Raw genomic sequence first — 26,684 nt, 5'->3', positions numbered from 1 at the left:
ATTAGCTTTCATTTCAATTATCTACTGTACGATGCGATGTCCATCTCATCCTTGAAAGATCTTCTCCACACGACTCTTCGTGAACTCCACGCGTTGCACAGCTATCTGGCTCTTCCCAACGCCTACAACTACGAGTCACGACTCCAGCAAACAATAACAGACGTGTTTCACTTGCTAGACTACGACAGCGATAAAATATGTACCTCGTTCGATATCCGTGTATCACTGTCAGTATCTAATATAGGCTCTATTTCAATGTTAGCCTATACCAATCGTCATCTCCGCAACGAAACCTCCAGTTTATCATTCATAAACGTCTTGGATTATGTCAGACGATACAATGTCCAAGACAATCCACTGGAAAGTAATGCCCTAGACCAGCTTGTGCGGCTATTAGTGCTTTCGGAAGATCGCCGGCCTACACGTATCAAGGATTCGTATTCTGCCGTTATAGTCGAGTTCTCGCATCTTGTAGAGCAGCTCATCAGCCTCAACTCCGATTGCGAGGCCCAGTTGGCATCGTATTTATGTAATTGCTACCTCTATGACTTGAAGTACTTCAATGATCTTCAGCATAAGTTGGATGTTAATCTCAACAACGACGATACAGAACAACTTGTCAATATTCTAGACGAGTACGTTAATCACAGCCAAGATGAAAAATTGCAGGGTCAAGACGAAAATGACTCGATTTTCATCTACGACGATTCAGACATAGCTCCGCTAGGCTTTTCTTGCACTGATAGTAATCTCCAGTGGGCATACCACACCTTTTTGAATGTATTAGCCTCTAAAGAGAACCCTCGCCGTCATGTCAAACAATACGTCAAAGTAATGATAAACCTCTGTAAGAAACACAGCGGCATAGCTTACTTTGGAATCAACTCAACTGCGTACCGGCAGTCCAAGTTTGCCGCCTTTCGTCAGTTCTTCTCCAGCTTGCTACCAGCAGAATTTCAAATAATAAACGAAAGAGCAATTGCTGCAGTGGAGAAGACTTTTGCTGATCATCCACAATCTTCAAACGATTCACAACAATCAAGCGAAACTACTCGAGCTGTACAAACAGAAAATGAAGCTGTTGCCAGTGTAGATTTTCTACAGCCTTTCGCAAAGGAAGACAGGCTCAAATTGTACCGAAACCTCGATCATATCATCCCATTGCTAAATGAGTTCAATCTCAGTTTTGATTCAAGCTATCCAGCAATATTGAAGTACTACATGATAGTGGCTTATGACGAATTGCCCACTTTGGTTGTTCCATACGACTTTGAATATATGGAGCAAGTTGTAGCTGTTGTCAACAGAATAGTAGATTTTGAGAATGAAGACGATGACAGTAACGCCGTTTCGATTAAAGATAACGTCTTGAAGCTCAATACTTTGCACCACTATTTGTCTCCCAAGAATATCATGAACCAACCGGCAACGTTGCTAATGCGTATCAGTGTGTTGGAATTTCTGAAACGCATGCAATCGAAGAAAATAGTATTAGAATGTTGGAGAGACCGTTACTATTCTTTGAGCCAGCTTGATAGTCTCATGCATAAACACCAGTCAAAGTTTGAAGACCGTCTTCTGGAAAGGTACTTGAGAAGTTGGTACGGAAAGGGTTTGAAGTACTATCGGTTGGATCAAGAAGCCGAGACTTACTACTTGCAAAGTATAGTAGACAAACATTTCTACAATTGGAAAATGACCATGAATACATCCATTCAAAACGACTATGCAGCGGATATATATTTCCAAAGAAAGTTCTTCAAAATTTTTCAAGGACGTTTGATACGTGTGCATGAAGCTCTTTTGACAAAACTAGCGACGGAGAAGAGAGAAACATACCAAACTTATTTTCGAAAATTTCAGAAGAGACACCAACGAGCCGAAGAGTTGATAAAAATATCTATAGCCAAAAATGATGAGTTTGTCAGAATCAACTCATCGATGATACTTAGACATTTTTTTCAACAATGGCATTCTCGAGTCAATGAAATTAATATGTCAGAGTCGTCACCAGATAATCTTTTGGGTCTTGGTACGAAGCTAAAGAAGTTAGGTGCCATTGAACAAATGTTTATTTTGAAGTTGCACTGGAAGACATGGAAAAGAAAGCATGATCTACAAAGGAGATTTAATTCTGTCAAAGTTGCAAATGATATGATATTATTGAAGTTCATTATACGTGATACTTGGTTGAAAGAAACCAGACTTTCTTTAACTGGTAAAGAAGTACTTAATGAAAAATATAGAACCTTGAAACTTTTGTACTTTCATTTTTGGATTGAACAAGTTCGCAACGCTGGATCGATGTTTTCTTTCAAGAGAGAGAAGCTTTTAAAACGATATTTTAGTAAATGGAAGAATGAACGTCTTGACCATCATTCATTAAGAATCTATGCTGGTAAAAGGAACACTTCTATTTTGAAAAGTTATTTTGTTCATTGGAATCGTGTTTACAACTTGTCCTTGTTTCAGTCTAAATCACAGGATCTTTTGAAAAGGAGAATGTTTGTGAGCTGGCACCAAAAATGGATCACCAACAAGATTTCTCAAACAAACTCTTCTAAATTGACTGAGCAAAGATTATTGCAGACAGTCCTCAGTCGTTGGAGACAGAGAATCGGAGTGAATTCAAAACTTAACGAGAAAGCAGATGAATTCGTCAAGTTGAAATTTTGGAAAGTTTACACTGGCAGAAGAAACAGATCGAGCTGCCAATTACTAGAAGCTGAATTATTTAATAACAAATTGTCTTTTCAGAATTGTTTCTTGTTGAGAGCTGGTTTCACATTTTGGAAAGAGTCTTGGCGAAGGAATTTTGATGAAAAGTCTCAGAGAAAGATTCAGATGTTTCAAGATACCACGATCATACCTCACTTGAAGCGGCGTATGATTGTTTGCTGGGTGAGTAAATACAATAAGCAACTAGAAGTGAATAAGATCTTGGAAAGCAGACTTGACGAATCCTACCTGATTGGGCCCTTAGTTCAGAGAGCATTCGACAGTTGGTCGTCAAATTTGATCAGTAAACAAAACTTATTTCAGGATGCTGACGATCTTAATAGAAAGTTGTTATTGAAGAAAAGTATGATTATCTGGTACAATGAATACTTGAACAAAACAGTTTACCTTGACGAGGTTGCCAATGAATTTTATGACAATCGTGAATTTGAGAAAATCCGAAGCATCTTGAGCAATTGGTCTATGAAATACATCAAGACCATCAAAAGAAATGAGCAAAGTTGCGATTTGTTTATACAGAGATGGGAGAATGTTCATTTAAAAACAATATTGGATTTATGGATTTACAAGATGAGAGAAATGAAAATGGATATATCATCACAAGAAGTTTCAAGTTTTGACTTGTCGAACTCAAGTTTCATCAGTACACTGTCACCTTTGGCTAAAAGAAGTTTCCCACGGAGCAGTCCCGTGAAAAAGGATGCAGCAGAATCTTACTTCAACACGCCGTTAAAGATGCAATTTTCTAAATCAACTGTCCTTACTCCATCCAGAATAAGTCCGACAAAGTTGCAAGAAACGACTCAGAGGTTGAAGAATGAAAAGATTGATGCTTATAGAAAACATTTTGGTCGAGCCAAAGGCTCCAGTCCAAAGACTTCGCCCAATAGAAACCGGAGCTATGTAACTTCTAGAAGCTTTATTTCGGCGGAAGATTCGATACTCGATAGTTCGAAGATAATGTCGCGATCCCGGTACTCCAGAATTTTACCGCCTGATCCGCCAATATTCTCGTCTGGAACTGAGGTTGAGGTCTATAGTGATCAATCTTCATCAGAAGAAACACAAAAGGTAACAGTGGAAACAGCAAAGCAACTTCGTAGAATCACTCCGATCATGTTTCCCACTGACAATGACTTGCCCATCTTCTCTCCTGAGTCGCGTTTGAAGGCACGATTGAGCCAACATCTCGGCAATATCTAGAATGTAAATTAGTGTATATTAATAATGTGTAACATTAAAGATAGCATATGTACAAATAAATTATCTTGCTTACCGTTCTATGCACCTGATACTTCTTCAATCGTTGAGTCTTGCTCAGTTTCAATGGTGTTTTCTGGGTCTACGATTTCTAAAGAAGGTTCCAATATTTCCTCAACAACTTCTAGTTCTTCGACTTCGCTAACTTCTATCAGCTCACTAGCAAGTTCTTCATTTGCTTCACTAGAAACTCCTGCAATGGTACCCGTACCATTGGCAATATCTTCAATTGCGCTGGGTACTTCTTCAATGTTGCTGGATTTTGGATCTGGTTGAACTCTTTTGTAGACAAAAATGTAGTCAGTGGTCAACAACAATGATCTCACGAACGTGTGGATGGTGGAGAAGTCCCCACGGATGGCTTCCTTCCCAACCGTGACTGCAAAGCTCCTGACGGCAGTCTTGTCAGTTTGCTGTCTCTGAAGCAATTGAATGATTGGCTGCACTGACATGCTATAGAATGCTTTCGTGGAATGCAAGAGTTCCCAAAAATTCTTGTCGATTTCAGCCGGACTGACTCCCGTGACAAGAATGTCAATTTGGGACCAGATCTCAGACAACTCTGTTGCATCCTCGGTCTTGTCATAAGTGATTAAGTCTGAATGTATTTGACCAAACCTGCTCACCCCGGTCATACAGGCTGGCACATCCAAATGTACAAAGACCTCTTCTGAAGACAAGGGCTGGACGTATTCGTTGACAAAGGCCAAAGCTTCACCGCCTGGGTAGTTGAAGTGTGACACATAGCCAGATAAGAGAGATAACAAGGATGCAAGGAAAGACAAGGCTATGATGATCAAAAGCAAGAGCTTGGAGGTAAGACCCAAACTCCACTTTCTGGAGATACCGGTGAGACCATTGGCAGCTTGCAAAGTCAATATTGGGATAGTATAGATGATGAAACGCCACTCTTTATGAGGTTGAAATGACATAGCAGCGATGTACAAGACAGAAGACACAAAGAGAATTCTCAATGAGTGTCTCGCTGGGTGGGCAACCTTTTTCTTCTGAGCTTGGTCTACAAAAGTGACACCGTCATCTGCTGGGTCGCTGGACAATCCTGGCAATACCAACAAAAGTATCACAGGAGGTCTGAACAACTGAAAGAGGTATTTACCGAAGTAGGCTGACCAAGGCTCAACACCCCACTCAGAAGCCTTTCCTTCTACGACATTAAATACAAAAGACTCGATCTCAGGCACTACAAGACGACCCCAGAAATGCGAATCTACTCCGAGAGAAATCAAGCCTCCTAAGCTGGTACCGGTAAACAACAGCAAACCATTAACAAAGATAGAGGACTGGCCAAAACCCAAAGAGGAAACGATGGCAATGATTACAGCAAAAAGACCCACCTCCAAACGGAAAACAATTCCCGTGAAAGCTAACCATGCATATCCAACAATATCACCTTCGATAAGTCTACTCAATCCGATGGATACAAAGGGCAAGGCTATGAAGTTAGGCAATGTACGAGTGGAGTAGAAGAGAATATGGAACTGGGTCAAAAGCAAAACTGTGAACCAGAATCCAATAACACCTTTTGTTTTACTCTTCTTGTCTGTAATAGTGACTCTGTTGATGCTCTCTCTAATTTTGTAGAAACCGAAGGCATTAGCCAAACCTAGTATGGCCCTCACTAGCAATTGCAAGTTAGATTGTGATTTCTCTGGTGCCAATAAGTCTACGGCTAAAATACTTCTGGAGAACGAGTTGACGGAGTTGACAATTGCAGCGAGAATCAAGCTGCCTACAAACGTTCTTGGAACAACACCGGGGAACTTGATATGGTCGTAGTTGTCTGTGATAGTTTGGGATGGGAGGGGCCCATAGTTAAGAATGTCGTGGACAGCCTGTAAGTTGAACGATTCTTCCACCTTAGTGTATGGGGCAAGAACCAAGTAGAACCCGATTGCAGCAACGACGGCTGCATCAAGGAGCCAGTAGAATTTGTACATTCTAGCGGTATGGAGAAGATTTCCAAAGAAGAAGTTGTCGAAGAGGAATTGAATATGAAAATAGTGAAAATTTAGAACTGAAATCGACTGAAAATTTCCCCACCTAATTGCTCTTGCGGGCAGATAGTTGCCAGATGTCGCGCTTCTATCAGCTTCCACACTAATGTACCGGCAGCACAATCTGTTATCGTGCGACATTTTTGGAGCCGCACCGCCGTAGGGACAGAAGGCAAGTGCGATATTACTATGGCAAAAAAAATTGACTCAATTTATTTATTCTTACGATTGCAAAATTCAAAGCCTAGACATGGACGAAATACCTGAATTAGTGGTTGATTTGGATGAAATTTCAGAAGTGCAACCGAAGCAACAACAATTTCATCCAAACGTTCAGAACAGCATATCTGAAAATGCTGCTACTCTCAAGACAATTTCTACTCCACAATCCATATCATCTAGTACTACAGCAGCAGACTCGGAGAACGATGCTGAGACAAAAAGAAAGATTCCCATCACAATTATTACAGGCTATTTGGGTTCAGGCAAGTCGACACTCTTGGAACTGATAGGAAAAAGATCAAAAAAGAGGTTAGCTATCATATTGAATGAGTTTGGTGATTCCTCGGTGATTGAAAAATCCATCACCATTAAAGACGCAGAAAAGAACGAGTCGATCCAGGAATGGTTGGATTTGGGCAACGGCTGCTTGTGCTGCACCGTTAAGGATAACGGCGTTGTAGCCATTGAACAGTTGATAGAAAACTCCAGAGACAAGATCGATTACATATTGTTGGAAACTACAGGCATCGCTGATCCTGCACCTATTGCGAAGATGTTCTGGATAGACCAGGGGCTTTCCTCCAATATCTATATAGACGGAGTAATCACAGTGGTAGACTCGGAACATATTGTTCGTTGCTTAGATGATGTAGGTGGTCATTGGCACCGGGAGCACAAGCATTTACTTGAGGCCCAGACATCCAATAAGGAGGACTTAACCGAAGAGGAAATCGCAGCAGAGGCTAGTAAGCTTAACGAAGGCATAACCACAGCTCATTTGCAAATTGCATTGGCTGACACGATTTTGGTGAACAAGATTGATAGACTAGAACATAGTGATGTCGACCTCGAACAGATCACCAAGCGTATCAGAGACATCAATCTCAGCTCACCTATACACACTACTAGTTTTGGCGATATCGATCTAGACAAGATCCTTGATCTCCATGCTTTTGAGCCGAACGTAGAGAAATTGCAAAAGTCCATAAATGTAAAGGACATGGCCACATTTCACGATAGCAGAATTACTACTGTGACGTTGGATTTTGAATTTTTCGTATCTGACAACCAGTTTGACCAGATCGAGTCCTTCTTCCAGCATGTTCTTTGGGAGAAGCTTATCAACTCCAAAGAGATAGAAATCCACAGAATGAAGGGATTATTGGTGAAGAAGAATGGAGATGAATTACCAGACGTGAGGGTTGTTCAGGGTGTAAGGGACACGTACGATATCATAAGCGGTGGAGTGTTGATAGAGGGAGTTGAGAATAACAAGTTGGTTTTTATAGGCAAAAATCTTGACAAGGATGACTTGTTGGTAGAGTTGAAGAGTTTCTTGAGGTAGGTAAAACGTGTGTAAAGAAGTGGTAAATAAAAACAAAAAAAAAACATTCTTAGTAAGGTTCAACAAAAATTAATAAGATATCAATCATATCCTCAATTCAATAGTTGAAGCTGGAAATGGTCTGTACAACTTCTGATGCAAATGAATGGGGAATGGGTGCAAAAAATCGACACGTGACCAAGAAAATTGTCGACACACGACCAATGTTGAGAAATCTTCCTCATGTAAAATTATTCAAAACTCTACATATGAAATGGAAGTACAACGAGTTTAGGATTCGAGGTTCACTAACGGAAATGTCAGGCGAAAATAAAACTGGTCAGAAGCCTGAGTCTGCAGCTTCCAAAGCTGAAGATTTGGGCAAGAAGGCTGTTGCCACTGCTAAGGAAAAGGTGGAGAAGAAGCAATGGAAGAATCCAGCCTTGAGAATGATGGGCATTCCCAGATTTTCGCTTCCCTCCAGAAACTGGATGATTTTCTGGACTGTTTTGGCCTCCATTGGTGGAGGTATAGCATACGACAAGTATGAACAGAAGCAAGTGAGAAAAAAGTGGATGGCTGAAGTAGAGCATTTGAGTAAACAAGTATATCCTCAAGACAGAACTCCTCGTAAATTGACGATTTATATTGCACCTCCTCCGGACGATTTCTTGGATGAATCGTTGCGCTTGTTCAGGAAATTCATCAAACCTGTATTAAACTCCGCTTCTCTTGATTATGAGATCTTCAGCGAGTCTCGACAAGGTGATATTCGTCAGTCAGTTGCACAGAAGATCAGACAGATGAGGTTAGATCGTTTAGATTCGGGTGTAGATGGTGTAAATGGTGCAGGAGCAAATTCTGTCACAGAAGAAACGAATTCCAAAACCTGGACGTCATTTGCTGGTGGGGCCAAATTGTTCCAGAAGTCCCAGAGCGGCGAAATTGAAGATGAACAGCTTGTCAAGAGATCGGAGTTGTACAAGCCCAGGGACGTTATGGGGTTGTACCGCGTGTTTAAGCCTATGGAAGAGGTCAAGTCCGAGGACGAAATCAACCCCGAAGAGGCTGGCGGTGTAATTTGCATTGGAAGAGGAGCATACAAGGAATACCTTGCAGGAGTTCACGAAGGATTGTTAGGACCTTTGGTGAAGCCGCAGGTATTGATAGAGGAAGAAGAACAAGCCAGAATAGCCAAAGAAAAAGAAAAGGAAGAAAGAATCAAAGAAGGTAAACCGGCAGAAGATCTTGATGACGACGATGATGAAGCTGGAACCAAGAAACTTCCTCCTGTGACTAAATCTTTCATCCAACCTTCAGAGTACGCAGCAGCTCAATTGGCTCCGGAATTGAATATGGCGAACATTATTTTGAATGACAAAAATGTTCCTGTGGTGTTTGAGCAGCCGGTTTATGTCTACCCTATTCCTAAGTTGACAGGTTTCCTGAAGATCCCCCAGAAGATCTACAAATATTTTACCACCAGAAGATTAGCTGATGATTTCGGACGCAGAACTACATCGATTGTGTATAACTTGTCTCGTCCATATGAGTTCAAAGACACTCTCCTGGCTAAAGAAGAAGAAGCGGAATGGCCAAAGAAGTGGGTTGCCAAAGGAATCGAAAAAAACTCTGAATGGGTGCAAGAATTAGAGGTTGACGAAAGAATCACTGACAGAATGAGAGTGTACGATCCCGAGTTGTTGAAGAACAGGAAGTCCTACGATGACCAAAACTAATGATGATAAATAGCAAGTAACGATGTTTATAAACCTTTTCTAATAGTAATGTACATAGTAACATAATTATTCTGTAATTCGATACTTGGATGAAGTGTATAGACATTCTTAAATACGACGACAAGACATTATGAAAGATAGCCATTACCATTATCCAGCCCTTCTTGTCCATAATGTGTAATTATATTTAAGGTCGCCTTCGGAAATGTCATCTTCTAAGGTGATGGACGAGCCTATAAACTTTTGTAATTCCAGCTTCGGTTGCTTTCTCCATTGTGAATCTGTACTATACAACGGAAACTTCAAGAAGGTATCTACGGCGATTTGGTTGTCCTCATTGGTATTTTCGATTTCTGTGAGTAGTAAATGGGTCACTCTCGAATCGTTAATCAATTCATTGTAGATTTCCGCTCCACCGATAACGAAGACTCTCTCGACATTTGGCTGCAACTGACTAAGTGAGTTTGCTATGGAGTTGGCGTGTATCACGTTGGTGTCAACAGTCTCGTTCTGGAACGATCGCGAGAGGACAATATTGATTCTATCTGGTAAAGGTCTGAATCTAGCTGGAATCGAATCCCACGTCTTTCGTCCCATCACCACAGCATTGATCTTAGATGGATCTGAGGTCTTGGTGGTGACGTCCTTGAAGTAGCGGATCTCTTTCCGTAACCTCCAGGGCATTTTACCTTGGAACCCTATGGCAAGATCTGGCTTTAGGGCAGCCACTATGATGGCTATAGTAGGTTTGATCTCAGACATGCAAACGAAAATTATTTGTATGAGTGAAAATCTGATACTACTTTTACAGGATTTTCTATGATAATTATCTCTTGTAAGAATATCACTAGATGTATATAGCAGAAACTTGACTACTTTCTCTTAAAGGTTTACCATACAATAATAGATATATGAGATTTTCACAGATGTCGCTAAATGTCGCATCAATATCAAGACGCGAACACGAAAAATGCTAAGGTTGCATGAGTTTATGTATTCCTGCATATATTGTATTCAAATGTAAACATTGCAAAATCCAGCTAGTTAATGAATGCATATGCGAAGCATTTTGAATCAGCCAAAGACTGAAAAATACGACAAAGAGTTAATTGAGATGACTTACTTGTTTGGGAATCTACATGTTGCAAAAACTAACTATTCATTTACTAAAAATACACACTTACTGAAAAATCCACCAACAGCTATATAATAACAATAATACATAATAGTATAAACAACTGTGGAAAGAGATACAGAGAAGGAGACAGGCACAAAAATAGAACAATTAGTCTTTGTCGACAGTAGTAGGTATTAATAAAACAATAATAGACAACAGCACACACGTAGAAACAAGCAAGCAACTCTAGCTTGGTGGTAAAGAAGAAAACACCATCAAATGGTGTACGATAAAGAAGGAAAAGTATAAGTTTTGAACTGCTTTTTTTATGCCCAGCACTAATATACAAACAGGAAATCAAGTCTTGTCAACAACTTATTTACTTGGAACCCTTCTTTGGAGCTGCCTTCTTGGTAGCGGCCTTCTTTGGAGCAGCCTTCTTAGGAGCAGCCTTCTTTGGGGCAGCCTTCTTGGCAGCTGTCTTCTTGACAACCTTCTTTGGAGCAGCCTTCTTAGGAGCAGCCTTCTTTGGAGCAGCAGGCTTTTCCTTCTTGACTGGAGCCTTCTTGGTAACCTTTGGAACGACAGGCTTTTCCTTCTTGGCAAGCTTGACTGGACCAGATGGACCCTTTGGTTGCAAGAAGTCACCTGACTCGACACCCTTTCTCAAAGCAGCGTTGAACAAGGCATCGAAGTTGGCAGTCTTGGTGTCGTTGTTAGATTGGACGTACTTCTTCAAGGCTTGACGGCTAGAAATGGTTAGTATTGCACAAAGTGAGATGCTATTCTGAGTGTGGTGCGATGCGAACTGCCCCTTGAAAACAGTTAGCAACAGCCTGACAACGGCAATTGCGGACAATTGCTGCGATTGTCTGTTGCATATGTTTGGTACAGTATTAGGCCAATCAAATGGTTGATTTGCTGTTTCTACTGAACAAAATGTCACAGTCCAGGCAGGCATATCTTTTGGCGAATGACCTCACTCCCTAAATCTGGAAATAATAGGAGACACATACGAAGATCCGTTTCTTTCCTTCAAGGTGACGATAGCAGACTTGATCATGTCTAAAGCATAGTTAGTATGTCGATCTCTTATACGATCCATTACATTAATGTAGGAATCCTAATTTTGGTTGTGTGAAAATCCAGCTCGGCAACTAGCCAGAGAGGGGACAAACAGATGGGGAATATCGGAGCAGTTGAACTACTTACCCTTGTAGGTGATTTTGGATGGGGCGGCGGCAGCGGCGGCGGCGGTCTTGGACTTTGGAGCCATGGCGTATAGTTTACAGAGTAGTAGGAGTAGGAATTGGTAACTAGAAGTTGTGTAAAACAATAAAAACCAGAAAGAAGAAAAAGCTTTGTTTATAAATTTTCCTTTGGTGAGAATTGGTGGTGTTTATGTTTGTTTTTCCATGAGAATGCGGGATTGCGAGGACGCCTGCATGTGGGCTCGGTGTCGCACTTTGAATCCATGCCGCAGTACTTAACCGTGTGTTTGTAGTGTCATGCTGGTGAAAAAGCGGCTGAATTCTGGAACTTGGGCAATTCCTCCTAAATTCCTCTGCGACTATTGTCATTCATTCATTGGTGGCAGACTGAACTGGTGAGATCTGACCAATAGGATCTTGTTTTGAAGAGTAAAAGTTTTATCGGTATGTGTAGATTGTATATAGATAACGTGCTCAATCACCTGACAGTGGGCTGATATGGATGTGATCGATCAATGACCGTTAGCAAGCTGTCAGGTAGAAGAGCTATTAGTGAGTGGTGGCCGGTTGTAGTAGCAGGACTACTTCGTGAAGAAATTGTAATGAGCTGTATTGAAGTTGTTGTTAGAGGTGATCTGATCACATTCTGGGTCTGTTGACCTTTGTATGGCATTTTTGCAATCGATTTTCTGTGTCGTGTTGTGTTTGTGTTTTGGAACGTTTTGCTCGTGTCCATCCTGTGGGAATGGAACACAGCTGTTATTGTTATTATTGTGAGAGAGGAGATTTCGCTTGTCACAATATGATTGCAAATTCGTAGATTCATATTCATATAGAACATCATTGATTCTAAAGGCTCCAATTGGGTTTATGTGCTTCAATGGGAGTATATGACTCCATTTGGCTCCATGTGAATTGCTTGCAATGAACCTCTTTAGTATCACTTTGTATTTGTCTCTTGTTTGAGGGCATGTTGATGTTATTCCCTACTACAATTTTTAAATTCACTGACTGTTTTCTATAATTGATAGTACTGTCTATGGTTCTTACTCTCCTCTATCTTCTAACTTCTTTCTCCAACTCACCCTTCTCTCTCACTCTCTTTCCCTACTCTCCACGCCTCCGCGTGCATTTCTATATGTGTAGCATGAATCGTCCAGTCCAACTACCTAAGGACAAACCTCCTCTAGGTCTAAAACAAGTGAGGCCTTGGAATAGATGGATCACCTATCCCACTCTGCGGCAGAGTTCCTGTTGCCGTGGGCGTTCCTCTTTCCATCCTGTGTTGAGTCCACAAGCTTGACGTATTTTCTCCTAAATTATTTTGGGTTAGAGCCATTCACTTGCTTGCAGACTGAGGTGTTGGATCTGACCAACTAGAAGCTGGTTCAGATGAGCACAGGTCGTATGGATATGTGAAGATCGTATATATATTTGTAAGTCGGTTAACTGTGACCCGATACGATTGAGATCCTGATGCTCGCTAATGCCAATTGCTCCTAGCATAACTATTGGTGAGTAGTAATGCAACTTTCTGTATGAACTGTAATGATATTTTTTCAAAGTTGCAGGCAATCTCAAAAATACTGCCTCATAAGAACGTACAGCTCCTACAACTGAGCCAGTATCAGACCAGCAATCGGAACAATAGCAACTGTTGTCTCTCCTTTGGAGGCAAGATCATTACTTCCATTGATAAACTACTGCCTCACGATGAAGACACACTTCGTAGCATTCTACTGCGATCTCCTTAACATTCGGCATCTCCACATCTAGCTGGTTAACTTTGGGAACTATTGCAATGAGCCAATTTTCAAGTAAAGGCAAGAGTCAAAGAACTCGCCCTTTTCCTTTGGGTGTTCTTCTTTTGGATCCTTCTCGTGTTTATTCTCATCGATTTGAATAGTTAATGCGTTGCTGTCCTTCTGGTATTCCTATGTTGTTCTGATAAAGAACCGGGTATAGGTTCATCTTCAGTAGTAGCCCTCTGTTCTTGTCAAGCTCATGAGTCCAATGATCAGATTCCCAACCGTCCGCCATCTACAACAGACCGGCTACCCTCATCCATTTGGTTGTGATTCACATCAATATACAGACCAGTGGGCCCGATCCAAAGTAAGAGGGACAACAATTCAATCAGTGGTTGCAACATTTATCTGTGGGGGAAATACAAACGGGAGTTTGACCCTCCAAAAGCTTCCGATTAGAAGGCCCCAAATTCAAGATTGAAAATGAAGCATCTACTGAATTTTCGGGCTTGGCTGCTAAGAAATCATACCAGTTGAAACTGGCCAATTTATTCAACAAGGCATATTAGTTTGTCAGCTAAAGACATGCATATACAAAATGCAGAGACACAGGACAATAGGCTAAATAGAAATTAAGTACAAGCCGTTCGTCACCGCATGCATCAAAACTGTTTGCGCAGGGACCGGAAAGATTGGAATTCCGACCTTATGGTGAGCGAAGTGCAGGTGCAGCTATACCACCCCATTGTAACGCCCCATTTTCTTCAAGATTTTGTGACCGAAACAAACTCTCGGTTGGAGACCTCTAGGTGTATAAGCGTTTGCTAAAGCATTAGTACAACAAATGCAGTGGTTCGCCAAGTGTCGCGCCATGGGATCTCTGACCTGGCCAAGTTTGGACATGGTTTAGTTCAAATATTTTTGCAATATGTTGAGATATTTTGTTCTTACAAAATTGCCTTGCATGGACTGCTTCAGCAAAGATTGGAAACATAGAGTCTATAACCTGGCCAGATTACGAGTTCCTCCCATGCAAAGAACTTCAGTGAAAAACGTAAGGCAATCTTGAGCGGCGCCTTCTTTATAGGTGTCAAGGTATGCTTTTACAATAAGAATGAATGGAGATAATTGTTTGAAATCAAAATCGACCATACCAACTTCATCGCTTGATATATCCAACTGGTCCCTTTGTAATGAAGTATTGAAGAGACTGTAAGTTACATTTGCTTTTCCTCTGATCATCTATTTCCAATTGCCCCATACCATTAAGAACAATGAGATTACGCAAAATGATGCACGCCTTAATAATTTTCTCGAATCAGCAAGTTGCAGCATCCCATGTGGTGATCTCCATTTACTCAGAAGAAGAACACCTAATTTCATTATCAGCTTAAACGCTTAGAAGTATAAAGTATCAAAGTCAATTTGGGTATGTTCATTAACATTTTTCCAAGAACATGAATCAATTTTAGGTGTGTATTTGACAGTAATCAAAATATGTTGTTTTAATAAGCTATGGCATAGAGAAGTCAAATTGACGAAGAGCCAGTTTAAGCAATGCCTTAGATTAGCTATACGAACATTCCACAGAATTTGGTGGCACATTGATGAGGTTGGAGAGGTGTGAATATAAAAAATAGTTGTTTATGTTTCAAGAGCTGAGCCCAAAGGGACTGGAAATCAGATTCTCGTAGACTTAATAGAAACCCCACTCTAAAAATATACACTCTAAGTAATGGATACAAATCAAAATTAATATAAGATCTTTGTTGTACATGAGCATTCTCTTGTCTGACATCAGCCCCTGATGGCAGGAATTTATGTATTTACCTTCCAAAGGACCCCTTATTGCCCAAATGTGGAAAAGAGAAAATGTCTTGTCAAAAGAGCGTCGTCAAATAGTGTGATTTTTTATTCAATAGCTATACTATTGTAGTGAGAAGTGAATCTTGAGACAGAAAAACTACAATAACCTTCAAAAATATGACAATCGTAAGATTTCTTCTTCATTGTGACTCTACACATTCTGATGGAAGAAGTGCATGAATACAAGTCTGCTGTTTGTACTTCTTAGGTTATTATTTGTCTAATGTCTTTTTCTGCCTCATTTTAAAAGAAGTATAACATTCTGAAGATTGAAAGCAGAATTCACAGAAACCTAAGATTAGGCGCTACCTTTGCATAGAAGTAAATCTTGGCCGAGCCTCTGGACTAGAGGAGCGTTGATACCTGTATGAGGGAACAGAAGTTATGTGCATCAGCTTCATTCATGCCAGTCCAAACAATCTACGACTTCAGATGTTTAGTTGCAACAGTTTAGCGTAATATCTTTGTGATTCGATAGATTTTTGAGTCAAGGGTTCTCGTAGAGTAGGAAGACTGAACTTTCTTGAGTCTGTTATTTAGCAAATGAATGTCTCCTGTGAGTCCATAGGCGGGCAAGGGTTAGGCCAAGAAAAGCTAATACAGCTGGTCGTCAACGTCAGGGATATTGCTTGAGAATCCAAAAAAAAAGTAACAAAAAAAATACTCGTTTAGCAAAGATGTTAGTACTATCTTTAAAAAATGAATCTATTCCAGAATCTATTATTTTAATATTACACTCTTCTACACATTCAATATTTTAATTCGAAATAATATTTGGATTTTTTAATAAAGACCTTGAGAATCAAGTTGATAATTGTTCATCAAGTAAACCAGGATTTTTCTAGAATTTTTTCATTTGAGTATTAACTTCCTTTCTTCTCAAATGTAGACTGTGAAACTATTGCCTCGAGACAAACCAAATTAATCTTCTCTTTATATTTAAGAAAGCTTTTCAGACGCAGCCAAGTGATCTTAAAGGTGTCCCAAAAAGAAGCAAATGACTTACACTATTCTTCTATTGTCGATCACCATTTCGTAAACTTCTTCGCAAAAGTCGCTGAATGGGATCGAGATTTTCGGTTCTCGGAAAGTAAAACGACTCATAAACTAGCCCTACAATCATATTTCGTGACGCTAGGTAGTTACAAGCGAAATTGAGTGAAGGATACAACTATGTACCACACAGGTTTGACTTTGGCAAAATATTCTTTTTAATTTAGAAGTACAATATCCGACAAGATTGCAGATCCGGGAGTAGGGCCGTTTCTCCGGAAGTTAACAGTCACCACTTCTCCAAAATAATATCCCTACTTTCAAAAGCCTGTGTCTCTACTAATTAAACATTTTCTCTTTGACAAATTAAAAGGTAGTTGCAACCAGATTTGTTATATCTTCCCGTGCAAGTTTTTTCGAATTTGGGGACAATATTGATTGCAGTTGCGACAAGATTGTTCACTGAAAATGTCAATGCTACCCTAAAGTGTGCGACCTTCTGTTTCCATCCTAGTCTCTTCTTTGGAAGTACCGCACAATAGATACCTTCGGATCGAAACTCCTCGGGATAAGAAATCAGCTGCTAAATATATTTTTTATATCATTATCAATAAAAAATTGATTTGTACAATGCCTATGTTTTAGTTGCATATTATTGAAGCTTATTTTGCAGGATAATTTTTTCGTTAAAAGTTGGTGCAAAATATTAATGTTTACAGACGATCTTAATGACGATAAGTTTTAGACAAACAGCAATACGTAGAATGTTTGCAGACGATCTTAATGACGATGAGTTTGACAAGTAGTTGAGAAACATATCGTCTAACTTTTTATTAATATCTCGAAAGTTAGGCCACTCTTGTCATACTTGTTCCCCGATGCCAAACTTCCTTCCTTCATTCATTCATTGACTCTGAGAGCTATAAATACATCAATATATTGCATTGCAGTAAACCAAAAAGATGTTGAATGAATATTACTCCAAAAAGATATTGCAAGAATGAAGATCTCACTCAAACTAGTGATAAGATCTTTACTTTTTGTCGCATCGGCTTTGGCCGCTGACGATCTAGTTATAAGCCAAAATACAATTGTTAGCACTGGTGATACGTTAATCAGACAAAACTTCATTGTAAACAGTGGGGTTTTCTATTCAATTGATTATGGTATGACCCACAACTTTTATAATGATATTACAATTAACGGCAAACTCTATATTACCAACAAGATTGTTAGGACAGGTATGACTTGCGATGTAATTGGTACTACCGCGAATATTGTCAACAACGGGTGGATAGTTTTAGATGATACCAATGCTACCTCGGCACCAACTTATGATTGGTATGGTGGTTCCTTCGAGAACAACGGTATGGTGTGGTTTGCTGGAATTGGTAATACCGGTGGGTCAACATTTGCAATCCAACCAAAGGGTTCTTTTATTAATACTGGTACCATCATTTTATATCAAACCGTTAGAAGATCTGGTGGAACTTCTCACCTTGGTTTGGATGGTAAAACCATTACTAATGACGGAACTGTTTGTATCTATCAAAACATTTTTTTCCAAGGTTCCACAGTGGAAGGTAATGGATGTTTCGATGTCGGCCTTGACTCAAACTTCTGGGCCACTAATGTTAATTCAAGACCTATGGAAGAAGGACAACTTATTTACTTGAGTACTAGTACTTCAAGCTTAAGAATTGATACGTATCCTCCCAATATCCCTATCCACATAGCCGGATGGGGTAATAACAATGTTATTGGACTTAGCACTGCTATCAACAGCTTTGATTACGATGGAAACAACTTGAGCATTAGAAGTGGAAGTTATACCTATAAACTTGTTATTGGTCCAGGTTATGATCCCTCATTAATAAGCATTGGTTCCGCAGCATACGGTAGCGGTGTTGGTACAATATCAAGGGCCGGTATCTTATACTCTGGTCCACCACCAGACGCAAGCAGACCCTCTCAATGTAATGAGTGTCCTTCCCCTCCTCGTGCTCCGATATCAACTGAAACTCCTAACCCAACCACCACTGTTACTTCTACGTGGACTGGTACTTTCACCACCACGGAAACATATACTGATACTCAGGGTGGCACTGACACAATCGTCATTGTGGTTCCAACAGAGTATTCCTCTACCGAAGAATCCACTACTGAAGAACCCACTACCGAAGAATCATCTACTGAAGAATCGACTACCGAAGAACCCACTACTGAAGAATCATCGACTGAAGTCTTGCCAAACGAAACTACCACTATTACTTCTACGTGGACTGGTACTTTCACCACCACGGAAACATATACTGATACTCAGGGTGGTACTGACACAATCGTCATTGTGGTTCCAACAGAGTATTCCTCTACCGAAGAATCCACTACTGAAGAACCCACTACCGAAGAATCATCGACTGAAGTCTTGCCAAACGAAACTACCACTATTACTTCTACGTGGACTGGTACTTTCACCACCACGGAAACATATACTGATACTCAGGGTGGCACTGACACAATCGTCATTGTGGTTCCAACAGAGTATTCCTCTACCGAAGAATCCACTACTGAAGAACCCACTACCGAAGAATCATCTACTGAAGAATCGACTACCGAAGAACCCACTACCGAAGAATCATCGACTGAAGTCTTGCCAAACGAAACTACCACTATTACTTCGACGTGGACTGGTACTTTCACCACCACAGAAACATATACTGATACTCAGGGTGGCACTGACACAATCGTCATTGTGGTTCCAACAGAGTATTCCTCTACCGAAGAATCCACTACTGAAGAACCCACTACCGAAGAATCATCTACTGAAGAATCGACTACCGAAGAACCCACTACTGAAGAATCATCGACTGAAGTCTTGCCAAACGAAACTACCACTATTACTTCGACGTGGACTGGTACTTTCACCACCACAGAAACATATACTGATACTCAGGGTGGCACTGACACAATCGTCATTGTGGTTCCAACAGAGTATTCCTCTACCGAAGAATCCACTACTGAAGAACCCACTACCGAAGAATCCACTACTGAAGAACCCACTACTGAAGAATCATCGACTGAAGTCTTGCCAAACGAAACTACCACTATTACTTCTACGTGGACTGGTACTTTCACCACCACGGAAACATATACTGATACTCAGGGTGGCACTGACACAATCGTCATTGTGGTTCCAACAGAGTATTCCTCTACCGAAGAACCCACTACCGAAGAATCATCGACTGAAGTCTTACCAAACGAAACTACCACTATTACTTCTACGTGGACTGGTACTTTCACCACCACGGAAACATATACTGATACTCAGGGTGGTACTGACACAATCGTCATTGTGGTTCCAACAGAGTATTCCTCTACCGAAGAATCCACTACCGAAGAATCCTCTACTGAAGTCTTGCCAAACGAAACTACCACTATTACTTCTACGTGGACTGGTACTTTCACCACCACAGAAACATATACTGATACTCAGGGTGGCACTGACACAATCGTCGTTGTAGTTCCAACAGAATACTCCTCTGCTGAAGTCTCACCTAACCCAACTACCACTGTTACTTCCTCGTGGACTGGTACTTTCACCACCACAGAAACATATACTGATACTCAGGGTGGTACTGACACAATCGTCGTTGTAGTTCCAACAGAATACTCCTCTGCTGAAGTCTCACCTAACCCAACTACCACTATTACTTCGACATGGACTGGTACTTTCACCACCACAGAAACATATACTGATACTCAGGGTGGCACTGACACAATCGTCGTTGTAGTTCCAACAGAATACTCCTCTGCTGAAGTCTCACCTAACCCAACTACCACTATTACTTCCTCGTGGACTGGTACTTTCACCACCACAGAAACATATACTGATACTCAGGGTGGCACTGACACAATCGTCGTTGTAGTTCCAACAGAATACTCCTCCGCTGAAGTCTCACCTAACCCAACTACCACTATTACTTCTACGTGGACTGGTACTTTCACCACCACAGAAACATATACTGATACTCAGGGTGGCACTGACACAATCGTCGTTGTAGTTCCAACAGAATACTCCTCTGCTGAAGTCTCACCTAACCCAACTACCACTATTACTTCCTCGTGGACTGGTACTTTCACCACCACAGAAACATATACTGATACTCAGGGTGGTACTGACACAATCGTCGTTGTAGTTCCAACAGAATACTCCTCTGCTGAAGTCTCACCTAACCCAACTACCACTATTACTTCGACATGGACTGGTACTTTCACCACCACAGAAACATATACTGATACTCAGGGTGGCACTGACACAATCGTCGTTGTAGTTCCAACAGAATACTCCTCTGCTGAAGTCTCACCTAACCCAACTACCACTATTACTTCGACATGGACTGGTACTTTCACCACCACAGAAACATATACTGATACTCAGGGTGGCACTGACACAATCGTCGTTGTAGTTCCAACAGAATACTCCTCCGCTGAAGTCTCACCTAACCCAACTACCACTATTACTTCCTCGTGGACTGGTACTTTCACCACCACAGAAACATATACTGATACTCAGGGTGGTACTGACACAATCGTCGTTGTAGTTCCAACAGAATACTCCTCTGCTGAAGTCTCACCTAACCCAACTACCACTATTACTTCGACATGGACTGGTACTTTCACCACCACAGAAACATATACTGATACTCAGGGTGGCACTGACACAATCGTCGTTGTAGTTCCAACAGAGTATTCTCCCGTTGAAGATTACCCTACTGAAGTCTCACCTAACCCAACTACCACTATAACTTCTTTGTGGACTGGTACTTTCACCACTACAAAAACGTTTACTTACACTCAAGGAGGATCCGTGACTGTCATTGTCGCAGTTCCAACAGAGTATTCTTCTGTTGGCGGTTCCTCTGTCGAGCTACCAGCTGATATAACATTGGGTCAATCATCTGCCGTGGTGATTAATCCTGGCGTAGATCTTGAATCTGAAACCGGGCCCGCTGCTGAGTTTAGTAAGCACATCAGTGATCATGTGCAATCTCGCTCAATCCCTGAAGAGTGGTTCACTACTACGGTTACAACAACAGGTCCAAATGGCGAAGTTTCGACTTATACAACAGCCGACACTTCAGGTTTTCAAACAAATGGCGTGGTTCCCGCTCCATCTAGTAGTTCCACCTACGACTCCACTGGTTCTTCTAATTCTGATTCTCTGGCTGAAGATTTAAAGGATGAAACAGATTTGTCATCTTCAGTAGATGAGTACGAGGGATCTGGTGCAACCCTCATTGGAGCAAGTCTGGTTTACTTTGCTTCAATCTTGTGTCTTATTTTCTCCCTCTACGCTTGATCCATTCTTTGAAAGAGTAACAACACAAAGTAGCTCATATCATGAATTCTAATTGATACCCATCGCGGCCATAATGCACATGACGTGTAATTGGACGGCGTAAGAATTCATCGTGATGTCTTATACTTATTGTTTTTCATTCGGACGCCTAGTTCTTTATCCATTCTTGTGACTGCCCCTTTTCTCTATTTGCACATAAGTTTATAATTTTTCTGTTTTTCCTTTGTTTCGTGACAATCCTTTGATTAGTTGAAGTGCTATCAGCATTTACTTTCTAGAATTAATACCTAAGTACCTTATTATATGATTGATCGTATAGAATGCAATTTTGTCATCTGTGCTATTCTCAAGACCCAGAACGTTACAGAAGACGCGAACTGAGGGGCATCTTTCGTTGTTCTCATTAGTTACAGACTTCTGATACTTTCCGCTTGGGACTAGGACTGCTTCGCGAATATCATTACCAAAACTGATATCCCACGCGTTGCCAACACCTAATATTAAGAAATCTCACGGAGTTCTGGATTAGTGAATACCCTTTTTCTTGCGGAGACGTGAAAGTCTCATACAAATATTTACCTCTGTTGTGCCCTTCGAGTTAATAAATTCTGACAGAATAGTCGTACTGCACTTGGTGTGATTGACTGTGCAGGAGGCTGAAAGTGCTTGCCAATACTAGCATACTTTCGACTTCAACTCCTGAGTAGTCTCTTCCGACTGCTTGAAAACTTCTACTCCGTAAGCAATGATACCAACGGCACCTTCTCGACCAACCAGTTTTCATGTTCTACTAGTTCACATGCTGGCTAACAGAAAAATGAAAATTTAATACCTTACTTTGATGAACTTTCGTGCGATATCAATTGCAAATTCAGTGGTTTTAACGAAATGCTAGACCTGTAGAATGTGGCCCAGATCCAAATGGAGTATTTGAGTTTTGCATTACCAGCAACTATACTTCTGTTCGAGGCATGAGCTTTATTCATGAATAGCCAGCGACAAGGGGGCCGCCCTTTCAAAGCCTATCAGCCACAATTAGATGTTGAACCTGATCAGATTTTGAACCAACTTTACTTCCAAAACGAAGATCGTTTTGAAACAGATTCTTTTAGGTGCAGCATTATATTAAGATGGGTCATTGGCCGTCCCCTGGCACACCTTAACTCTATATGTATAGTTTGCTATGACTCCATCCAAAATTATACACCATAATTCATAGGATTTGTCGCTGATATCCAAAATTCAGTGACTATTCATGGCCATTGTCTATATTTTGTACTATCTATTAACATTTATCTTCTATCTTCGTCTCTACTCTCTACTTCTTGCTCTTTACACTAGACTCTGTGCGTGGTCAATTGTATATACATGACGTAGTCTATAATCATTATCATGAATCGTCAGTCCAACTACTCTAAGGACAAACTTCTTCCTCGCTCCACAATTGGTGCGGGTCCTTGACGTAGATGTACCGTCTGTCCTTATCTAGCTCGACCAAGTCAACACGGTCGATGAACATGGCTACTACGGCGAAGTTCTTTTTACCATGGTCGTCTTTCTTGCCATCTACACCTCTGTTGATAGAGTCCATAAGCTTGACGTGTTCGTCAGTCAACGGAGTCAATGGCAGAGGCTTTCTGAACGACTTCTTCAATCCCTTGGATAAGCCATTCCACTGACGCTCGATTTCGTCACTCCATTCCTGATCGGTAGGAGGGATATACAGCAAATGTGATAATTCGTTCAACGTCAGATACGCCAAATCGCTGGTGGAGTCGTTGTTGAACTGCGACAACAACGAAGGCGACAACAAACTACATGATATGGGCACGCTCTGGGGATTATAGATATGTTGTTTGATAGTATTATTATTGTTGGTTTGGTTATGTTGGTGATGTTGGTGATGTTGGTGATGGTGATGATGGTGATGATGTTCCTCGTCGTTTTCAGACTCTAAGTACTCCGAGTCGGAGTTGTCATATTCTTTTGCCCTTTTAAGCGATTTCTTGTGATTATTTTCGATAAGTGTACTGGGCTGAATAGAAGCCAAGTCGATACTGGGTCTATGGGCATCGTCGATGATGCGGGCTCTGCCACTGAACCGGAACTGCTTTTTAGTTCTGCCAAAATAGAATACAGCCTCAAAACGGTCGTTGTGGAGTAATTCGTCGTATTTATCCATCCGCTTATCGGTAGTGAAAGTCAATGTGCTGTTCGACTTGTCGTCAAAGAGAAAGCCTCTGTACACGAGAGTTCTGTTCTTAGGGAAACCGGTCTTGCTATCGATGGTAGCCAACTGGAACGGAGTGAACGGCGGCTTGTTCTCGGATGCAATCAACTCGGCTTCCACTGCGTGAGTGAAACCAGGCACCCATGGAGCCATGTAATGGAACTGGAGCATGGTTGTGCTGGTAATGGTGGATTTGGCGGTGGTGAAAAGTTTGGAAATCGTAGCGAGAAAAAATCCAAAATACCTTGGTCGAAATGGCTAATCAAGAAAGATTGGAAGACTTCACACAAGAAACCTTGCAAAACACAAGTACGTCGGTGGAGCTGACTTCTGGGGAAAGGATTTCGGAACAGAAATCCTCTTTAATGTGAGCTGCAGAGTTGGTCGAGCTAGCTGGGAGAAGATCGATGGTCTGAGGTGAAATTTCTCGGTGCAGAGTCTTGCCAGCTAACGATGGGGTCTACTGAGAAAACGAAAACTGTAGCGAGAATTTCTGCGGGTCGCAATGAGACTCACAAGAGATGGACTATCTGAAAATCTGAAAATCCGAAATTTTGAAACTCTGAAGCTCTGAAGCTCTGAACAGTCTTCAGATTTTGCGTCGAGGATAAAAGATAAGCAGAAAGAAAGAGTGTTCGTCGGTAGCCTGATCTGATCTGCCATTTATTCTCTACTATTTATTCCATTTTGGATTGTGTATTATACCGAAATTGTATTCACCGACCATGTCAGGTCTCCCCTCGTAACAATAAAAATATCCCGAAACAATTAGTCTCGTGTTGCAGTTCTCGCTATTTGTGTCGTGCTGGCTCGCGAGAATGCCCCCGTTTCTCACTATTTTTTTCGCTCCTTCCCTAAATCTGTCGCTAAATTGGCCACTCCTGACACCACAACTGGCACGGCAACTTCGGCGACAGACAACTTCTCAGCTCCAAAATCGCATCACTGTGATGCTCTCACTGAGACGAATCTTCGTGGCTACATAAATAACAAGGGTTTCAACTGAAAAACAAAGAAAATGTCTCCATACCGCATCTCCCACCGTTCCTCGCCAGATCAGGAGTGGCTTTCTCCACCCCTCTGTTAAGTGTAACAAGATCAATTACTCTAATTGTCAACAAGCCCAGAGGATAAATTGGGCCCACGAGGGCTCTGACTGTGCAGGAGGTCGCCTTCGCTGCTACATCGGCCAATACTGGAGCTCAAGAAAAAGTAATTGTGGCACGTGACTACTTGTAGCATCGTGTGAGATAAAGCAGAGATTGGGGCCGAAATGGCTGCAACTCTGGGCTGCTGGTTGCAATAAATATTTCCATAAAGGTTTACCGTGTATCTTGGCTTGATACTAGTTGAATTTGTACAAGCTGATTCTGGTACAAGTCTGGATTCTGTGAAATTTTTGTGGTTTCATTAATTGTAAGGAATAAGGCAAGTACTTAATGCTAGTAATTAAATGAGATGGACGTAACAACCGAAACTCCTCTGATATATTCTATTTTAATTGGTCCGAAAGTCTTGCTATCTTTGAATGCTTTTAGAGTTCTTTTTAGATGAATTATCATTTACATTTTGGTTATCTTTTGCAGAATTGTTGAGAAAAGTTGGGTAACTCAAGTTGAAAATCTTTGAATTGACAAGAAATACCAATTACAATTTATATTCATAAAAAGCAACTCTCTAATACGTTTAATCATTATTCAATTATTATTTTTATTTTCGAAAGCTGACTAGATCTTCTTGTGGTGGTTGTCTAATCTCTGGAGCCCGACCATTTTGGAAAATCTCGAGACTAAGTCTAGTTCTATACACACTCCTCCATCGCTATATCAAGATGGCTAATCCTCAATATAATACTCTTTCTTTTCTATACCAACACCATGTTGTCGGAACACTGTCATGTGACGTCGGGAAGCGGAAGTGAAGTCTTCAAGTCAATTGAGTATGCCCTCAGATCAACTTGTTTCATAAATTCGGCTCACATTCTCTCCTCGGCCACTCCAGAATTGAATACTAACCTTGATCTTGTACAATTCCACAAATCTTCTTCTGCCCCAGAAACCCCGTTGTTGGAGATACTATCGCAATTGGATTATACTGACTTTGACGAGAATAACTCGGCCATTTATCTCCGGGCAGTATCCGATAACGCCAGCATAGAGTTGTCAAATACCAGTAGTCTCACATTGAAAAATTCCATCCTCAAAATCGTTGTGAGCGAATCAGCTTTCCAAAAAGTGCCAAACTTGGCCAACGTGCCCAATGTTGTATTGAAAAAGATCAGAGAGTCAAAGATAGGCCACGGGTCGAAACAGTTCGTCTCGTATAATTATGATATCACGATCCAGCTTCGGATAGCTAATAACCAACTAGCCATCTTCAGCGAGCTTCAATATATCATACAGACTATATTCAATGTGTACACATGTTTAACAGTTTCAACTTTCAATTTTCCAATTCAGCTCATTTCCACTGAATCTGCAACGGCCGCTATATCACAGATTAATGCGGACCTTGTAAACTTGCATCCACTTGGTACTAGCGTCCAGACTTTGGATTCGGAAGATACCGCAGAACTCTACGAGTACCTTACTATGTTGGCTCTGGGAAGCTCACAGTTGAATACGTATAACCATGTGGAGGACTTTATAAGCTCTTATCAAGTACCACAGCTTCCGTCGGACTCTCAATACTCGCACAACCTCGAAAGATTGACATTGAAAAACATTCACTCCAAGTTCTTAAATCTCTATATCAGAGAACAGCCATGGACTATAATCAGTATCCACTCTGACAACAAGCATTCTCTTCTCTACAGAAGTCCGGTGGATGGCCACATCATTTTATGGGAAATAAAATAGTAC

General features: G+C 41.0%; 9 protein-coding genes across 9 annotated transcripts; 5 read left to right on the top strand and 4 right to left on the bottom strand. All coding sequences in view use genetic code 12, as the record gives it.

Moving 5' to 3' along the window:
• Window positions 1–36: 36 nt before the first annotated feature.
• Window positions 37–3,942, top strand: PICST_31101 (predicted protein; the record flags this gene model as incomplete). The annotated part of the gene is made up of 1 exon (XM_001383919.1): window positions 37–3,942. The coding sequence occupies one exon, from the start codon at window positions 37–39 to the stop codon at window positions 3,940–3,942; it is 3,906 nt and encodes a 1,301-aa protein (XP_001383956.2).
• A 77-nt stretch (window positions 3,943–4,019) lies between these two features.
• Window positions 4,020–6,155, bottom strand: ECM39 (alpha-1,6- mannosyltransferase; the record flags this gene model as incomplete). Its single annotated transcript, XM_001383586.1, has 1 exon — window positions 4,020–6,155. The coding sequence occupies one exon, from the start codon at window positions 6,153–6,155 to the stop codon at window positions 4,020–4,022; it is 2,136 nt and encodes a 711-aa protein (XP_001383623.2).
• Window positions 6,156–6,264: 109 nt separating this feature from the next.
• On the top strand, window positions 6,265–7,581 carry PICST_44069 (hypothetical protein; the record flags this gene model as incomplete). The annotated part of the gene is made up of 2 exons (XM_001383918.1): window positions 6,265–6,312; window positions 6,385–7,581. 2 exons carry the CDS (start codon window positions 6,265–6,267, stop codon window positions 7,579–7,581), a joined length of 1,245 nt encoding a protein of 414 aa, XP_001383955.2.
• Window positions 7,582–7,979: 398 nt separating this feature from the next.
• PICST_88310 (predicted protein) lies at window positions 7,980–9,324 on the top strand. Its single transcript, XM_001383917.1, has one exon. The coding sequence runs from the start codon at window positions 8,010–8,012 to the stop codon at window positions 9,297–9,299; it is 1,290 nt and encodes a 429-aa protein (XP_001383954.2). The 5' UTR covers window positions 7,980–8,009; the 3' UTR covers window positions 9,300–9,324.
• DFR1 (dihydrofolate reductase) lies at window positions 9,312–10,120 on the bottom strand. Its single transcript, XM_001383585.1, has one exon. It carries the CDS (start codon window positions 10,059–10,061, stop codon window positions 9,450–9,452), a length of 612 nt encoding a protein of 203 aa, XP_001383622.2. The 5' UTR covers window positions 10,062–10,120; the 3' UTR covers window positions 9,312–9,449.
• A 323-nt stretch (window positions 10,121–10,443) lies between these two features.
• On the bottom strand, window positions 10,444–11,692 carry PICST_67434 (histone H1/H5; the record flags this gene model as incomplete). Its single annotated transcript, XM_001383584.1, has 3 exons — window positions 10,444–11,288; window positions 11,433–11,481; window positions 11,629–11,692. The coding sequence occupies 3 exons, from the start codon at window positions 11,690–11,692 to the stop codon at window positions 10,796–10,798; spliced, it is 606 nt and encodes a 201-aa protein (XP_001383621.2). The 3' UTR covers window positions 10,444–10,795.
• Window positions 11,693–17,234: 5,542 nt separating this feature from the next.
• On the top strand, window positions 17,235–21,593 carry ALS2 (agglutinin-like protein 2; the record flags this gene model as incomplete). Its single annotated transcript, XM_001383916.1, has 1 exon — window positions 17,235–21,593. One exon carries the CDS (start codon window positions 17,235–17,237, stop codon window positions 21,591–21,593), a length of 4,359 nt encoding a protein of 1,452 aa, XP_001383953.2.
• Window positions 21,594–23,007: 1,414 nt separating this feature from the next.
• PICST_43552 (predicted protein) lies at window positions 23,008–23,994 on the bottom strand (the record flags this gene model as incomplete). The annotated part of the gene is made up of 2 exons (XM_001383583.1): window positions 23,008–23,407; window positions 23,546–23,994. 2 exons carry the CDS (start codon window positions 23,992–23,994, stop codon window positions 23,008–23,010), a joined length of 849 nt encoding a protein of 282 aa, XP_001383620.2.
• A 1,706-nt stretch (window positions 23,995–25,700) lies between these two features.
• PICST_31093 (predicted protein) lies at window positions 25,701–26,681 on the top strand (the record flags this gene model as incomplete). Its single annotated transcript, XM_001383915.1, has 1 exon — window positions 25,701–26,681. The coding sequence occupies one exon, from the start codon at window positions 25,701–25,703 to the stop codon at window positions 26,679–26,681; it is 981 nt and encodes a 326-aa protein (XP_001383952.2).
• Between the last annotated feature and the right edge of the window lie 3 nt (window positions 26,682–26,684).

Source organism: Scheffersomyces stipitis, chromosome 3 (genome assembly GCF_000209165.1).
Source record: "Scheffersomyces stipitis CBS 6054 chromosome 3, complete sequence".
NCBI lineage: Eukaryota > Fungi > Ascomycota > Pichiomycetes > Serinales > Debaryomycetaceae > Scheffersomyces > Scheffersomyces stipitis.
The sequence above is the reverse complement of the archived record's forward strand: the minus strand, read 5'-3'. Positions and strand labels throughout refer to the sequence as shown.